Here is an 18,920-nt window from a genome sequence, read left to right on the forward strand (position 1 = left end):
CGGGCCCCATTGGCCCTGTTCAAAAGTGGAGCGCTAGGAAAGGGAACAGGATGCCATTTGGGACGCATGCTCTCTGTTGGAGAGATCCATGCTATGGCACAGCAGCACAGGGACACGTTGTACAGAGGGTTGCACTTCTGTCAAGTTAAAAACGGCACCGATCGTCAATATCTAGGAGCTAGCTCCAGCTGCATTAATACTGACAAAAACACATTTGTACAGGTCACTTTGCGCGCACACACGCACCACACACACACACACACACACACACACACACACACACACACACACACACACACACACACACACACACACACACACACACACACACACACACACACACACACACACACACACACACACACACACACACACACACACACACACACACACACACACACACACACACACACAGCAAAGAAAGAGAAAATAAAAAGGAAAGTGTAGTTTCACACCTTTTTCTGCAACGGTCTCTGTAGAGCCCTCTCTCTCAGCGAATTAGCACACAGCATCTGATGTCATTTATTAATAGTGGAGTGGGAGGGGTTGTGTAATGCATGTGTCCATGTCATGGGAAAGGTCAACTCTTCAGTGTTACGTTTCTGCCATTTTGGGAAGATATTAACATGTTAAAGTGACAGGTGGGTGGGCGTGTGGCAGCTTTCTCATTAAGCCACCTTTCAATCTGGTCTCCTTTTCATTCCAGTGGAGGGCTGCTAGGGTTGGTGTTCCTCGCAGCCTAGCTCATTCAGACACACCGTGTCTGTTGTTTCTGGGATTAGCGGGGAACAACACCTGTGTGCCGGCGAGGTCGTGTGGAGAGCGTCACACCCAGCCAGGCCCTTCAGGCGTGTCCCGTCCTCCTCCGTCACGCTTTGATGTACCTCACATAGTTTCAGTGACGGATAATAACAGAAAAAAAAAATACTCACCGTGGATCCCCCCCTTATCATATCTTTGTTTTGCAAAGCCACAGATTGAGAAGGAACCGAATGTCATCAGTCAAAGGTTCAGAGGATCCCCTAGGTACGGATCTAGGATCAGCTTCCCATCCTCCAATCCTAACCTTAACCATTAGCGGGGTAAAATGCCAAATTGACCCCAAGATCAGCACCTACAGGGGATGAGCTGGCAATAACACGGTTGTAAGTCCTCTTAATGCCTGTTCATCAAGCTGTAAAAAGCCCTGTCCTCTGACTGGTGCACCTCCTCTCCTCCCCTCCTGTCTGGCTGTGAGTCAGAGAGAGAGAGAGAGATGGAGGAGGCTGGAGGTTGGAGCAGCAGTAGCCCTGTAGTACTGTAGCCCTGTAGTACTGAGTGCCATGCAGTGTTGTGTAGGAGAGAGGGAGGGATAAACAAACATCTACAGTTCCTCTCTATTGCTCTGTTCTGCTCCCAGCCCTACAGCTCTATCTGGAATGGGCCTCATTTGACTTTCCCCACAGTCTGGAGCCCATTGGCCCTCTCCCTCGCTTTCCCTTCTCTCTCCCTTTCTCACCTACCTGGCCCAGTCATCCCTCCCTCCCTTGCACCCTCTTCCCCTCCTCTCTATCGGCCCCCTCGCTCCTCTCTCAGAGAGTGCATAGTAGCTGAGAGGGCATTGCGATGCACCAGCCATCACTGTTAAGTTGGTTAGATGGGTATGATATCCGTAATGATTGACTGTTAGGACACACGGATGCCCCCCCCCCGGTCGCCTTAGCAATGTGAGATCAGAGGCGTGGCATCCTTCCAGCTCATCAAACGCGTAAACCATTTAGCTGTGCTCTGGCTGTCAGGGGGAGGCGGGAGGCAGGAATCAAGCTGCATGACAAGCATAATTTGGGGGATTTTCTGCAATGCGTCATGCCAAAGAAAATATCTCCTCAATTGGAATGTCGAGAAGGAGGGCGGACGGTCGCCCGTAAGACGAGCTGAGAAATTAGGCAGAAAGAAGATACCTTTTGTTGCCTTAGTCATACGAAAGGAAAACACACACAAACACACAAGAGACGAGCGAACGAGCGTACACACACACACACTTCGGTTGTAGCAGATGAAACGAGATAAAGAGATTAAGGAAGTACATTACATACAAGAGTATTAGGTTCTCCAGTCAGACACATAACAGGAGTTCACCTGGTCTGCCTGGTCCACACAGAGCTACTGACTGAACCCTCCCCCCACCCCCCCCACACACACACAGAGGGTAAAGCAGCTTATTTCACCTGCTGCGGACATCACACATTTCATCTGCATGCCGCTGTGAAATGACTTTCAATGAGCAGCAGCACGACAAAAAAGGCATCCCGGCCAGCTCTGCTATGATAAACATCTGGCCCAGAGCTTTCTTTCCAACATGCACCTGAGCATATCCGGAATTTGATTTATATCCCCGACGACTGCCAAGCACCTTCGCAGCGGTCTAGTTCAGTAGCTGCCTCGCTCCGGATTTACCTGTGTGTGCGTGCGTTAGGGCTTGTATAAAAAAAAGAAACGGCCTCTGATGTGAATCTGTTCATAAGGGGAACCGGAAGCAAGTCTCTCTCGCCATTATAGCCTACCTCTGATCCCTTTGGCATGGCAGTCTCATCCACCAGCAGATAGAGGATATTCAGCGCCACCAGTAGGACTGAGATGGTCTAGAGAGGAGGAGGAGGAGGAGTTGAGAAACAGAGGGATTTAGCTAAAAAGATCAAATCAAAGACAAGACGGAACTAATCATGGGTTTGTTTCTCTGTACTCTGCAAAGTGCATATTCTGTAAGCAGTTCCACACTGCGGCTGTACAACAGGAGCATGTTAAAAGAGTCAGATTGAATCCATCCATGTAGAGTAATCGAAAGCCCAGCCGCTTCAGCGGTGTGACTATTTAGCGGAGCCTTTTCTTTAACATGGCCGGACAAACGATAGGGTGCCATAGGGCTCTGGACAAAAGGAGTGCACTACATAGAGAATAGGGTGCCATTTGAGATTGCAAACTAAGCTGACCAGGGAAAACTCCCCAGCAGCCACCAAGGATTTATGCTTCATATGCCATTGGGAAACAGGGGGCTTTAGTGGGAGTGACTGGCTGCAGCAGTATCAATCCGAATACTCACCGTCCCTGTGAGTAGTATTAACATCACAATGGGGTAGAGCAGGTTCTTTTCCCATGCAGAGGCTTTCTTCCTCCTCTCTAGGGGAGGGAAGAAGGGAAGGTAGGAGAGAGAGAGAGAGTGAGAGAGAGAGGGTGGGTAGGGGGACAGAGCGAGAAAGAGGGTATGAGAAAGAGACAAAGAAAGAGATGGGGAGAGAGGTCTGAGTTGGGAAACCACCACATTCATTGAGTTTGGGATTCTAACCATTTAGGCAAATACAACCAATACCTCAAATCAATAGAGTGAATCACTTACGATATTAAAGACTGTTTTCCTAAACGGTTTCATTAATATATCAAAAGTGAGTCGTGAAACCTCATGGCTTCAGGGTTTATTTCTAGAGTTAGTACAACTTGGTTTGGTAAAACATATCGTGAGTGTGGGCACCAACATTATCTGCTCTCTCATCAGAGAGACAATAAATCAGTCTTCCTCTTTAATTAGTCCATCTTCGCTCTATAGAAACAATAACGGAGTACAGATGAAACAGAAAACTGAGATTAAAATGAACAACTTGATTTATAGGTCTACCTGTTAAAGGATGACAGACAGCGCCGCTACCGATCTGCCTTCTTGTTCTGACACAAATAGATGGTTGCAGAGAATAGGTCTCTGTCGTTTAAATTGTTCTACACATCGAGAATCCGCCTTATAATAGTATTATGTCAGCAGTGATAGCTTCTGAAGACTGACGGAAGAGTACACCACAGCGTGGGCCAAGGACAGTAAAGGACATGTGATATAAAGGGATTTCAGAAAGGACATTGCAACACTGTGGTCCAGTGTCCTTAGCTTGACTGACTTGCCCTCCATCCTTCTCTCTCACCCCCCCCCCCCCCCATCTCTCTCCCTCCCCTTGTGCCAGGCTGGGCGGCCTGTGACGTTTGCCAAGGCGCACTCTATATGCACCCTCCTGCTAAATTAATGACATCACTAAAAGGCTGGGCACAATATAAAAGTTTGCATCTTGTCCAATATCCTAAGTGCCTTTGTGGCCTCTTCTCCCCCTTCCAACCCCCCGAAAGCCTTGGCGCGCACCCATTGTACCTCATTTATAATATCCTAAAAAGGATGGAAAATAATAATTATCGAGCAGAAATGCTTTGGGACGTGTCCAAATTAAGAAATAAGACCGAGAGGGAAAAGAAAGGCTCGCTGGCTCTCAGCAATATCTGAAAAGCCTACCTCTTTGCATATGTTTCAATGGAGAATTCAAAGTCCCGAAAGACAGCATCTGCCCATACATATTATAATTCGAGAAAGCATAATGCGGCACCAACAACTCACCCAGTTTATTCCTCTGATCTCGGACGATGTCCAATTCTTTGTTGAGTCGATGAGCACTTCCTTGGGAATGAGAGTGAGATGTCGACCCTGCGGACAAGAGGGGGGGGGGCATCAAATAAGGGTCTCGGGAATGGCATTTTATCAAGCTTTTAACTTACCTTTACACTTCACTCACTCACGCACCACGTAGTCATTGTGATTCGACTGCCAAGTATCTGCCAAATAACTGAAAAGGTATATTTGTTAATTCTGTAAAAACAGGGAGGCTAAACAGACAGTTCGATTAGCTACACGTGATTAATGTTCAACAATAATTAATAGTCATGGCAAGGGGTCTCCCTTTAACAGGTAAATAAAGCATTTCCAGTCACTGCTCACGTAAGTGCAGTTCTTTCTCCAGAATGGTTGCACTAAAGCCTCTAATAAAAAAGCATGACTACTTCTGTATTTTCAACCCTCAACTTATGGCATTTCTCCTATTTTATTAAGAAATCCCATCTGAACGGCTAATCCTGCTTTGTACATAACAATGTGGTCTCTCAAACAAGTAAAAATAATCTCCTGTGTCAATGCTGTCTAGCGAGCGAACGGGTGCATGCTCCAACTGGTTCCCGGGGCTAGGGAGAAGACAGCGAGGGATTCTCCAGGAAAACCACAAGGGCAGCTCATTTAAGGCTAATTGATCTGTTTTACTCTGTTTTCCTTCCAGCCTTGACGTACAGGTTGGAGCCCTCAAAGCCAAGTGGAAGAGTATCCATTTGCATCCCCTGGGGTGATTGGCAGATCAAGACTAATTAGTTCAGTGTCACACTGTTACTAGCGTGCAATAAAAAGATGATCTTTCATCTTTGTTACAGGGGTGAAGAACCAATCACTTTGATCAAATATCCCCCCCCCCCCAACTATTATGACACACCCTGTCTGGATGGGCTTTGGGATACAATGAGAAAGAGAAAAAAAGGATAGAGTAGGTGAAGGGGGAAAAAAACCCAGAGTGGATCCTGTCTGTGCCCTGCCTAATACCTGTCCCAGGAACGCAGTTGGGGAAACTTTGAACCCTCAAACCAAATGCAGTCACAATGCAACAGGAAATGTCACGAGCAGTTCAACAGGACGTGATTTGAGAATTGAGTCGGACCCAACATCGAGTCCTGAGGGGCACCGTGACTGTTCAGCCACAAGACATCTCATCTATCTGGAGAACGTATGCAAAACAAAATCCTCAGCCATCACCTTATCACAGTAATCCTATTATTACACCGACTCTAAATCAATTTCAAGCCAGGTCGCAGTTGTAAATGAGTACTTGTTCTCAACTGGCCTACCTGGTCAAATAAAGGTGAAGTAAAAATAATATTTACAAAAAGCTCCAACTAGCCATGACTATTATTAGGAACATCAAATTATCTGACCACCAACCAAGAACAAAATCATTAAATGATAAAAAACAAAACAATGCAGACGATAAAGGAAAAGTGAATAATAGCATTTTAAGAAGTGACATCCTTCAAGCAAAAGCAAGATATATTAAGGTACGGGCAGCAGAGGAGACAGCAGTCCCCCAAAAAGTTCCCGAGTTCCTGCACGTACCAACGCTGCTACTACTGCCGAAAATAATGAAACTTCTCCTCTCCAACCTTCACCATAGTTTAGCGATTACGTCACCTCACATTATGCTAAGCAGCATGCGGAGGCGACGGACGGAGGCGTTGGCAAGGTCATCGTGCCGCATAGCATCTGGACCAGAGCACGCTGCTGCTGCCGCGAAACACACAGAGGGAACCAGAGGGGCTAGCGAGCCTCAACTAAGACAGCAGCTTAGCTCATGTCTGAGCTGCATCCCAAATGGCACCCTATTCCCTATATAGTGCACTTTTTTCATCCAGAGCCCCTGCTTTTGGACACGACCCTGGACTGGAGTTGGAATACTGGACTAGCTCAGGTGCAAGGCCTTCACATTAGCCTAGGGCCATTGTTACGTTGCCCTCTCACCTAATTAGCTACTGCGTCTGAAGATGTGGCATAAGGTCAAAAATCAAAACCATCCCTGTCACTCACTATAGAACGCCGTGAACTACATAGACCCAGGCATTGACACTTTTCAGAAAAGGCCAGAAGTATAGGGGGGGGAACGTTCAAAAGAGAGATAATTGGATATCTTAATCCATTATGAAGACATTTTGTGACATTGGACAATATCAAATGTAGCCTAACTTTGCATAATCCATTTCCTAAAATGACCAAAACACTTAATTTATCTCAATGCACCAAACTGCAGTAACTTAACAAAAGAACACATCCCAATAATATCTCCTTTTCTCCTGAAGTGTGCATTTGTTTGCTCCTTCCCACACATCTAAAATCATTGGATCGGTGGAGGCATGGGCTAAATGTTTCGGCCATATTTCTTATACCAGTCATTTCCTTTCAGTCAAGGGATGTGAACAAGTGCATACTTTGGGAGGAAGGAGAGACAACGGGGACATAGCTAGACTCTCAATGAAATAGGCTACAGCATAGCAAACAAACAGGGACACCTGGTGGAGGGGGCTCAGGACACATCATTCTGTCAGGCCAATGTAAAACTATGCATAATGTCAATTCTCCTGACACGAATTACATATGCAGATAAATCATGCAACACTGTGCATTTTCAAAAGGACAAGCTTGCTCCCCATCACTGGCTAGGGTAGCCAGATCTGATATTGTAATGAGCGTGTCACTGCGCGTCTCCTTGCGGTTCATATGGTCCTATCAAACCTCTCGCAGAGTAAACACACACACACACACACACACACACACACACACACACACACACACACACACACACACACACACACACACACACACACACACACACACACACACACACACACACACACACACACACACACACACACACACACACACACACACACACACACTCAGCCGGAATAACCCACCGCTCCTGCTCATCTAAAGCAAACAACCAAAGCCTAAATGCTATTTGGGATGTAATTGCACAGAGAAGAGATGCAAACTCAAAACCCTGAAGAGTAAATATACATCAATCCAATCCATTGATCGGTCTCGTTAATCCAAAACAGCAAACATAAACAAAGTGTAATGAGACAGGTCTAATCTACGGCCGGGCAGGCGAGGGATGCAGAGGACACAAGCCAAGCGAGGAGGACATTGGGCGCTTGTGGAGTGTGTCCTGTGAACTATCCCTGAACCTCTTCCTCCTCCTCGAAAAGATCAGAGGGAACCTCACCCTCCACTCATACCCTTCGAGTTACACCCGAGTGTGTGTGGTGAAAAAAAAAAAAAACATTCCTGGGATTCCCGATAAGGCGACACGGATCTCGCTACTTAGTGTCTGAGCGATAGCTATTCTCCCAGCTGCTTAGCTCTCGCTCTCTCCACCATGGGAGAGCGGTGGAGTTAGGCCGCGCCGCCCCGGTGGACTGGAGAAGTCGTGGAGTGGGGTTATTGTGTTCAACTCACGGCGACATCAAACCCTCGTCCCGGTGATAAGGAACAGATTACACTTATTTTATCAGGTGTTCAAAGCACCAGCATTTGGCATAAGCCCTAGGAAACCAAACAGCTCAATAGCAGACCTATTGAGAGGAGCACCGGCGTAGCGTTTGAAAACAGCGCTATCAGCACAAGCAATCTTCTGTACCTCCCTGGTTTCTAAAGACACTCATCCTCTTTATTTACTTGCATCTGTACACTTTGTTGCGTGCTTCACTTGATATTAAAGTATGTTTGGCAGGCGCCCCAAATACTTCCTGCTTTGTGGGATTCTTCAACACTAAAAGAAGGAATTTGGGAACAGTGGCCGTAGGTAGATAAAAGGCAACGCAGGTTGACAAATAGTGTATTTTGCAAGTAAAACATTTTAGCGGCCCTCTTGACAGCAAATAACATTTATTTTTAGTTTGAGTTCATTTCCTTTTAACCATGGGGAGTAGAGAAGATTTTGCAGTTGTAAAGCAATAATGCTGCACAGCTACACATTTTGACATGGGAGGGTGGAGAGAAAAAATGTGCAATTTTACAGCTTATTTCCTGCAGTTCTACACATTTGGTGGAGAGACATGTTTGCAGTCTCTAGCATGATATGAGCGAGAGCGACTAACGAAATCAATGATAACCCTGTCGGTAATGTATGTTTAGATAGCTGGCTGCTAGACTGATTTACCAATCTAAAAATGTTTAGCTGACATGGGTAATTGAGTGAAAAACTGCTGATGCACAACCAAATTTCGAAATGGCACCTTGTGTATTCTACTATTCTAACATTCAAAAATAAGTTGAGATCCCGACTGAGTGCCAAAATTATTATTTAAAAAAAATCATTTTTGGGGGTCTTGGGAAATTGATCTACGGGCCTACAAAAAAGGGGGGCTGCCGCCAGTTGCCCATCCCTGGCCTAGTTAGTAGTAGTCTATCAACATGTTTCACCAACATCTACTACACCACTATCAGAAATATATACAGTCTGCGTCCCAAATGGCACCCTGTTCCCTACACAGTGCACTGTTTTTGACCAGAGCCCTATGTGCCATTTAAGACACAGCTACTCTCCAAGACCATTTCAATTCCCTCCTAATGAGGGGCCTGTCATTACTAGTCTGGGGCCAGAGATCAAATGAGGAAATCGCCTGGCCAGTAGTGCCAGTGGAAGGCAGTGTGCCGTGTTCTTAAATTGACTCTAAAACTCTCCACCAATGTAATTTATGGTCTCTGACAATGGCAGCTGCAGCTTGTCCTTTAGAAAAAGTGAAAGAGAGAGCGAGGGAGGGAAAGAAAGCGAGCGAGGGAAAGAGAAAAATAGAGCGAGAGAGAAAAAGCGAGAGAAAAGGAGGGGGAGAGGGAGAGGACAGGGAAATAGAGAGAGTTGTTGGGGGAAGAGGGAGAGAGGGGACGAGAGAGAGAGAAGGGAGCAAATGAGAACGAGAAAAAGAGGGATGGAGTGGGCAGGCTGATTTGTCAATGCTAATTGGTTCCAGTGCAGGAGAGCTCCATCACGACCCAATGGCGAACGTACATAAAGACGACAGGACATCAGTTTTAGCACTATCCACTGAGTTTTAAAACTATAGCGTGCGATATGGTTCAATTTTCCAATAAATGCCAAATTACCGGCGTCTTGAAGTTGAGCTTTGCTAACGACCATACAAAAAAAGAGTAATGGAGAGCAACGTACAATATGGCGAACTGAGCAAAAACTAGGAATTTGTGGTAAGTGCATGGGGGCCGCCATCTTTATGCACCTCTGCTATTGTGCAGTCATCTCCTTGTAATGTGCCAACACATTTCCTGGTCTGTGTCCGAAATGGCACTCTATTCCCTATAGACGATAGTGCATTACCATAGAGCTCTGGTTAGGGCTGGCACAATTACCGTATAACAGACGGTCATGGGGGGGGGAACAGCTGACTGAAGGTAGAATGGCCGGGCATTCGTGCGTTTGAGTCTCTTTCTGCGGTAACATGGACTCTTAACAACGTGATGAAACTTTACCGCTCCTTGCTAAAACAAACAAGGCGTTGTAGCAAACAAGTCTTTGGTTGCCTAGGCAATGCACCCCACCCTATAGCAGTAGCACCCATAGAAATAGAATGAATAGAACAGGCTTGGAACCTCTAACACTGGTCATTTGACAGGTAAACTCATAGTCCCAATCGGTACAAAAATAGAACATCTTGGCCCTGCCCGCCTGTGAGGAAAACAACTTGTGGTTACCTCGGTTACCCCATTGGCTCACATCCACATCTCAACCTTTTTCAAATTTTGATGTCGTCTGCTTGTTTTAGCCAACAGAGAAGGTTTTTCTGGGTCAAAAAGAGGGATAGATGATGGTCCTGTTGGGGTCGGGTAATGTGCGTGTATTGCCATTGTGTTCTTATGCTCAAACATTATAACAAAACCCATTTGGCCCCCAATCGGGTCCTCTGGGCATGTGCCCTGCGTATCACGTCAGGAATCCAGCCATGCCAAAAAAACTCCCAAATTATTATTTTTTTCCTCTCCTTGACTGTCTAGCCTGCATTTATTAGGTTTTGTAGTTCTCAAAGATTATATTATAAAAAATATATGGATAAAGGGGCGGCAGGTAGCCTAGTGATAAGAGCTTTGGGCCAGTAACCGAAAGGTTGCTGGATCGAATCCCCGATCTGACAAGGTAAAAATCTGTCGTTCTGCCCCTGAACAAGGCAGTTAACCCACTGTTCCCCAATAGGCAGTCATGGTAAGTTAGGATTTGATCTTACATGATGACTAAACGTTAAATAAAAATGTTAAAGTATCCGTTTTACATACTTTCAGTATGGTTTTAGTCATTTAAGGTTACACTGAAAGCCTTTTCCAAACCGGAAAATGTATTTATTTAAATAATGTGGGTGTGCAGCGGCGGTGCGCATTCTAAATGCATATAGGGGAAACATTGACCTTCTATTCATTCCATTTCTATAGCAGCACATGTAGTCAGGAGCTGATAAGAGAAAATGTGTGTCGTTTTCACTATTCAAACAGTCATTACAGTGAACGTTGTCATTTGACTGCCTCAAGGCCCTAGCTCTGGTCAAAAGTAGCGCACTAAATATAAATAGGGTGCAATTTCGGGCGAGGATCTACTGACAACGTACCGTTCAATCTCCTCTGAAGGGCTTCCTCTTGCAAAGTAACGCAGTAAATCTGCTCATCCAGGTCCTCCAGGATCTGAGGGGACAAAATGGGTTATAATAAGGTCCGAAGTGGGGCCGGAGAGTAACAGATGGGTGGATGAGTTGGTGACATGTTTGTAGTCCTCGTGTCCACAAGTCGCACATGTTAATAGCAGAAATGACCCATTTCAGAGTCAGACAGAGGAAAGCTAGAAGTCCATGTCGGTCAAACATATAAAAGGTCAATAAAATATTTACAGTACACATAAATACATGTAGCAAATGTGTTCCCAAAAATCTGAAGTAGCCAGCGTAATAAAAAAAAGGAGCCAGGCAGTGGAGGGGCATGCTCCCCCAAAAACATTTGTGCACTTTAAAATTGAATGTGGCATCTGCTGTACTGCAATTTGCTAAAGTCAATTAGGTAGCCAGTCATATGAGGGTTAGTATGCCAGCTATTTGGCTGGCATCTGGCGCTTATAAAACACAATGAAGGCGTTTGAGGTAGAGCATGGAATGGAAGTTAGCACTCACGGTTGGTTTGACTAGTAACTGGCCCATGACTGTGAACATTCTGGACAGGCCCACAGGAGTACACACTGGGGATGAAGAAGTTACAAGTGGCGAGACACAACCAAAACAGTTCCAGCATATTAGGGACCTAGGGATTACAACACAAATGACCTTCTAGTCCAAGCCATATGTGATCCCCCCCCATACACTTTTTCTTAAAAGCATGAAACTTGGTACACTTGTACAGTTCAGGCCCCTATCAAAAGTGTTACTGAACCTGCCGCACATCAATCAAGATAATATTCAATTTGCACATATTCCATTGATTATGGTCCTATTGATTCAACAACAATACTCACTCAGGAGGAGCAGTCCCCCCATCAGAGATATACAGGAGTAGAGGTATGGTAAGTAGAACTCCCAGAGATCTGAAGGAAAAGGGATGAAATGTTAGTTAAAGCTGAATAAATACAGTACCAGTCAGAAGTTCGGACACACCTACCCATTCAAGGGTTTTTCTTTATTTTTACTATTTTCTACATTGTAGAATAGTGAAGACATCAACAGTATGAAATAACACATACGGAATCATGTAGTAACCACAAAAAGTGTTAAACAAATCTAAATATATTTTAGATTCTTCAAAGTAGGCACCGTTTGCCATGATGACAGCTTTGCATTCTCTCAACCACCTTCACCTGGAATGCTTTTCGAACAGTCTTGAAGGAGAGCCACATATGCTGAGCACTTGTTGGCTGCTTTTCCTTCACTTTGCAGTCCAACTCATACCAAACGATCTCATTTGGGTTAAGGTTGAGTGAAAGTTCTTGTCATTTTCCAGATTGACTGACCTTCATGTCTTAAAGTAATGATGGACTGTCATTTTTCTTTGCTTATTTGAGTTGTTCTTGTCCTTTTACCAAATAGGGCTACCTTCTGTATATCACCAAAGGGTGGCTACTTTGAAGAATCTCAAATATATTTTTGATTTGTTTAACACTTTTGGTTACTACATAACTCCATGTGTTATTTCACAGTTTTGATGTCTTCACTATTATTCTACAATGTAGAAAATTGTAAAAGAAAAATAAAGAAAAACCCATGAATAATTAGCTGTGTCCAAACTTTTGATTGGTACAGTACATCAAACCACACAGCTAGAAAACAGAGGTTGCATCCCAAATGTCACCCTATTCCCTACATAGTCCAATACTTTTGACCAAGGCCCATAGAGCTCTGGTCAAATGTAGTGCACTAAATAGGGAATAGTGTGCCATTTGTGACACACAAAACCCCCATAGCCTTACCATAGAGTGACTCCATACTGGCTGCGTCATTGTCGATGAGCGCGGACGCCACCCAGACTATTCCTAGGATGAGCAGTCCGAGGAGGAAGAGCATCACAAAGGTCTCTAGAACCCGTGACTTAATGCCCTGTGAGAAAACACACACCGATGGAGGAGAGAGAAGTGATGAACAAAAACAGCCATGTTACCATTTTTATTCATACAAAGCTGTGATTTTTGCCAAGTTCTCCTAAGGCTTTTCACACTGCCTAGGAATTGAGTAGAGCTAAGAAGGGTCAGCAAAACAAGCTCATTCTAAAAAATGACATCAGTTGAATGAATCACTTGGGCCCAGTTCCAAATGACCAGAGTCCTATGTTAAACAAGTTGGTAGCCTTGCACGAGCCAGAAAGGCTCGTCCTGCCCTATGGGCCAATCTCCTGTTTCTGTAGCGTTCGACAGATTGGTACCCCAATCCTTAACCTTAATGCTGAGTGCCAAGCAGAGAGGCATTGGGTCCCATTTTTGGGGTCTGTGGTATGACTTGACTGGGGGTCAAAACCCCAACCCTGCAATCTCAGGTCGGACACTACCCACAAGGCAACTGAGCTGGTATGTGACCTGGTCAAAAGCGGTGCACTATTGAATAGGGTGCCATTTGGGATGCAATCTTGGGACATAGAGTGAAACCACGCAGACACTGCAGTCTCCCCACAACCAGTGTTGCTGCAGCCTACCTACGTTACTTCAAATATCAAATGTAGCTACTACAGTGCCTTCTCTATAAAATCACCCAAACTAATGCTGCACTCTACTTTTAATAAAACGTCATTGCTTTACATTCAGGGAACGTCCCAAAATGGCACCATAACCCCTATGTAGTGCACTACTTTTGACCAGGGCTCATAGGTGCCTGATCAAAAGTAGTGCACCATTTAGGGAATAGGGGGCTGTTTGGGAGGCATCCCCAGATCCATATTTACAGCCCCACGCATACTTAACTGATCCCAGAGAAGACCATGTTAAAGCACCTTCTACAACAGTATATTAAAAGGGGCCTATCCAGATTCAGAGCCGGGTACAGTTAAATAAAAAAACTAGTTGAAGTGAAGCCTCGCTCCTGTGTGTAGATTAAGAGCAGGCCTCCCATTACATCTGGGGACGATTAGGGGGCTCTTAACGCGCCCACAGCCCTGCGGCCCAGCGCAGACAGGAGTTGTGGTAATTTGGGTTTTCCGGGTCACAGACTGCTGAGTGGTTAATAAAGTCTTCTCTACCTGTTCACACAAGAGTCCATTTACCCCCCGCGCCGCCAGTGGAGGCGGACAGGCTCTACACGAACGCAAAAACAGTGGCTGCCTTCCAAATGGCACCATATTCCTCATCTAGTACACTACTTTTGACCAGGGCCTATAGGTGTCTGGTCAAAAGTAGTGTAGTTTAAAGGGGATAGGGTGCCATTTGGGACGCAACCTCTGTTTTACAACACTGTAGGATACTGCCAGATACTGTCTGGAACTATAGGAATAGGCTGCAGAGCATGACTTACACGGGGCTTGTGGGTTAGCCTCAAATTGGGCATCTATAATCAATGTGTTACTAGGTAAATGGTGATCCGTTAACTGCCGTGTGGAATTTGTTTATAGCCAGGTATATATATGGGGCTGCAGGTAGCCTAGTGGTTAGAGCGTTTGGCCAGTAACCAAAAGGTTGCTAGATCAAATCCCTGAGCTGACAAGTTAAAGATCTGTCATTCTGCCCCTGAACAAGGCAGTTAACCCACAGTTCCCCAGTAGGCTGTAATTGTAAATAAGAAATTGTTCCTAACTGACTAGCCTAGTTAAACAAAAGGTTCAATAAAATAAATACATAGTGCAGTGATCCTCTGTTTGAAAGTGATCCTCATGTAATGTAACTGCTTTTTAAAAGTCTGAACTCAACATTGAGCCCACATCTCACATACTGAACACTTAACTTACCAATGATCTCAAACGCCATCGTCACAACCATTTTGATCATCAATCACATTCTGCAAACACACAATCTCTCCACACATACAGTGGAGCTGTTGAATCTAAGCTTGTGTTCCAAATGGCACCGCATTCCCTATATAGTGCATAGTGTCAAAAGCACTGCACAATATAGGGAGCCATTTGGGGGACACACAGACTGTCAAATTACTGACGTATCCCCCCCACATGTAGGCTAGATAGAAGGTACCGGTGTAGAATTTTCTAGCACAGCAGTGGGAGTAGTCGAGGGCGCCCCATTGTGGCCATGTCTGGTACGATCTGCTGCACCTCAGCAGGCAGGCCTACTGATTCTCTAAAGTGAGGAAAGGAGTTTTGAATATACTGTACGTAGTCTGCATCCCAAATGGCACCCTAATCTCTATATAGCCCTATGGAACCTGGCAGAAAAGTTGTACACTATTTTGGGAATAGGGTGCCATTTGAGACGAAGACATTCCCTCAGTAGACCTTATAAAACCTCATATCTAGAGAAGCATCTCATGTGGTATACTGAGGGAACATGTCTTCGTCTCAAATGGCACCCTATTCCCTAAATAGTGCACGGCTCTAAAATGGTTTAATGACAGGCCCTTTATCCTGACCTGCATACTGAAACCTCTATCCGCCAATGTGTTCAGTTCATCCTACTGAGTACATAACTACTGTGATGCTGCAGTCTAGCAGCTCACATCAGAGCAGAACTGGCCAATAGGGAGCTCTCAATGCAGAGAGAGATGGAGAGAGGGAGGGGGAGAGATAGATAGATGGTGGAGGAGAAGAGGAGAGCAGTTGAATGTCTGAACGCATCTCGAAAGAGGTGAGAGAGGAATGCTTTCAGGGACTTCTGTCACATCCCCCACACACACACACTCTTAAGGAGGCTCTGGGATGGATAGAACCTTGCATGGCCTGCTGCAGGAGGTGGCTCTGCTCGGGTGCCTCGGTCCACCTTAACCAGCAGCCCATGCCATGCTGAAGGTGTATTCCCTCTAGGCCAGGCCTCTCGATCATTTATAAGACTCAAATCATTACCCATTCAGATCATTTAGGGCAAAGGCAATGCCTGTCACCTCCCCTAATATTATTTCTGTGGAGTGTCAGACAAAGGTTGACCAAGTGTTGGGAAGCAGAGGGTCTGAATGGCAAGCTTTCAATTAACCACGTATTACATAACATATTCCATTACTTATACCCTGCATTCTCCTTGTAGCTCTTTCATAACAAACTAGCATAATTATTTTCTTAAGTACTGAAGATGTGTTTTTTCATTAGAATGGTAAGCACTGCAGACAGTCGCCACAATCATCAAAACGTAGTTAAAACTCGTTTAAAAATAGGCAAGGGAGAGCGCCATGGCATCCAGAGCCGAGCGCCAGCCCGAGCTGAATGTTTCTATTCTTGCCATTCTAAATGTGTACACCACTATTCAGCTTCCCAGATCCTAATAATAATAAATAATAATATATGCCATTTAGCAGACGCTTTTATCCAAAGCGACTTACAGTCATGCGTGCATACATTCTACGTATGGGTGGTCCCGGGGATCGAACCCACTACCCTGGCGTTACAAGCGCCATGCTCTACCAACTGAGCTACACAGGACCGCACCGCTGTCGAGTGTGGGGCTAGCTACCCAGTGCAGCTCCACTAGAAAACCAGGGAATCAGATACTTCTAAGAAATGTGTGGGTGTGTGTGTGTGTGTGTGTGTGTGTGTGTGTGTGTGTATGAGATGACTGCATCTAAACAACCACAGCGACACACTTGCAACCACCTACACTTGTGTGTGTTCTCACCCAGACCCATCCACGAGAGCCATTACAAACCACCAGCAACCCAGGGGACACTGAATTAGAGGTCTAACTACCTTACAGTGGATATACCCTAGTGGACCTGACCACGGCTCTGCATAAAGACTATAGCTTTTAGGTTAGGGGAAGTTGCTGACTTATAGCATGTCTAAACCAATACATTAACCAGAGGGAAACTTAGCTGATACATTTTATTGTCTCTTTTTATAATTTTTTTACCGGGTCCGTTTAGGGTTCTTATAGGAAATCCAGAGGTCAGTTCCTTTTGGATCCAACTTTTTGGACCTGTGAAGACCTCTACACTGAATCAGAAACTAAATATCTGGATGGATACATGCATCCCCATGCGTGTCCTTGGGGAAGCAGAGCTAGACAGTGTCAGCATCTTCAATGGCCCCCTATTCCCTACATAGTGCACTACTTTGACCAGGGCCCAAAAGGGGTGCACATGCAGTGTTTCATCAGTGCTGAATGTCATTGTGGCATGGTGTGCTATTCCCTCCGCATCCCCAGGGCAGAGAAAAGAGAGAGAGAAAAAAAAGAGAGAGAGAAAAAGAGAGAGAGAGAGAGAGAGAGAGAGAGAGAGAGAGAGAGAGAGAGAGAGAGAAAAGGAGAGATGGGACAGCGAGAGAGAGAAAACGAGGTATGAGCAAACGAGTGGGGAGAGGGAGAAAACAGAGGAAGGTAAAGAATGGGCGGGGCATAGTTGCAGAGAGAGAGAGAGAGAGGGGGGGGGGGACAGGAGAGGAATAGAATAAGGAAGGAGGATAGGGACTATAGTGATGGATAGAATAAAGAATAGCATGGGATGCATGGGAGAGGTTGAGCGCCACAGAGACCCATACATGGGGTCTCTGTGGCAGGGGGGGAGCGCGTCCTTCCCTCCAGCCCCATTAATCTGCAGCAGGTCAGCACACAGTGGCAGAGATCATCCCACTGCCCATCGCTCCCCTCCCCGACAGGAGCGTGTGGGATGGAGGGACAGAGGGAGGGGGCCGACCCCAATCCACCACTCCCAGCCAGTCCACTTCTCTGCCTATGCTTGCTAAAGAGACGCCAGATGCAAAGGGCCCTTATTAGCGTACCCTTCAGTCCCGTCCTTCAGCCCCGGCCGTGTCAGAGACAGAAAACAGAGAGGGAGTCGCTGGTCTAGAGGGGACTGGAAAGCTTCCCCCTGTAAAGCTGCCGCAAACTAAACTTCTAAAGATTCGCCCCAGCGACACAGCAGTGGGCGCGTGGGAAACCGTTTGCCTCACGTCATAGCCCGATCATTCGATTCACGTCCACCTTGTACGACGAGAGAGGAAAAAAACAATGCCGTGAAACTCATGCTTCACTAGCACTCCCCTTTTTTAGTTTTAAATGTAAAGCCTTTAAATTAACCTGAGTCATTCGCTCCCAAGCTCCCATGGCCAAAACATTAGACGCGAGTCAGAAAAAGGGATTTACAAGTATGCTACTTTTGATGTTTTCCTCGAGTTTATTCAAATAAAAATGTATTTGTCACATGCGCCGAATACAACAGACCATACAGTGAAATGCTTACTTACTAACCCTTAACCAACAATGCAGTTAAGAAAAACAAGTGTATAGTAAAAAACAGAGTAGCAGCAGCGTAAAAATAGGGGGGACAACACAAATAGTCTGGGGAGCCATTTGATTACCTGTTCAGGAGTCTTATGGCTTGGGGGTAGAAGCTGTTAAGAAGCATTTTTGGACCTAGAAATGGCACTCCGGTACTGCTTGCTGTGAGGTAGCAGAGAGAAAAGGTCTATGACTAGGGTGGCTGGAGCCTTATTATTAGGGCCTTCCTCTGACACCGCCTGGTATAGAGGTCCCCCTACAAGGACTCCATCTTGTCGTCATTACCAAGGTGTCAGGCTGATAAGTCCTCAAAGAAGAAATGACCGTCACCTGTGTTAATAAAATCAAAATTTGGGGATGTCGTACACCTCATTCAGCCAATCAGGTTGCAGCAGTCGGTTGTTTCCCCTGACTGAACGCGGTGCGCAAGATCAGGAAGCAGCATTAGCCACTCTAGCATGGTGGTGGAAAATTGTGTTTTATTAAGACACTATGCATATTTCCCTTTTTTGGAGGCCAGCGGGCTATTAAATCAAGTTAAGGATCCACCCCTTTTTAAAAATTTAATTTCACCTAAAATGACATACCCAAATCTAACTGTCTGTAGCTCAGGCCCCGAAGCAAGGATATGCATATTCTTGGTACCATTTCAGA

At 45.5% G+C, this 18,920-nt stretch overlaps 1 protein-coding gene across 3 annotated transcripts in view; it reads right to left on the reverse strand.

Moving 5' to 3' along the window:
• LOC123991104 (limb region 1 protein homolog) overlaps positions 1-18,920 on the reverse strand; it is a 63,185-nt gene that overhangs the window by 19,709 nt on the left and 24,556 nt on the right. For all 3 annotated transcript variants that reach the window (XM_046292312.1, XM_046292311.1, XM_046292313.1), the window contains 7 exons: positions 12,882-13,008; positions 11,934-12,002; positions 11,596-11,660; positions 11,044-11,116; positions 4,406-4,492; positions 3,080-3,156; positions 2,544-2,621 (listed from right to left, as the gene is read on the reverse strand). In XM_046292312.1, coding sequence (XP_046148268.1) covers positions 2,544-2,621; positions 3,080-3,156; positions 4,406-4,492; positions 11,044-11,116; positions 11,596-11,660; positions 11,934-12,002; positions 12,882-13,008 — 576 coding nt within the window. The remainder of the gene's footprint in view (positions 1-2,543; positions 2,622-3,079; positions 3,157-4,405; positions 4,493-11,043; positions 11,117-11,595; positions 11,661-11,933; positions 12,003-12,881; positions 13,009-18,920) is intronic.

Source organism: Oncorhynchus gorbuscha, linkage group LG12 (genome assembly GCF_021184085.1).
Source record: "Oncorhynchus gorbuscha isolate QuinsamMale2020 ecotype Even-year linkage group LG12, OgorEven_v1.0, whole genome shotgun sequence".
Classification (NCBI taxonomy): domain Eukaryota; kingdom Metazoa; phylum Chordata; class Actinopteri; order Salmoniformes; family Salmonidae; genus Oncorhynchus; species Oncorhynchus gorbuscha.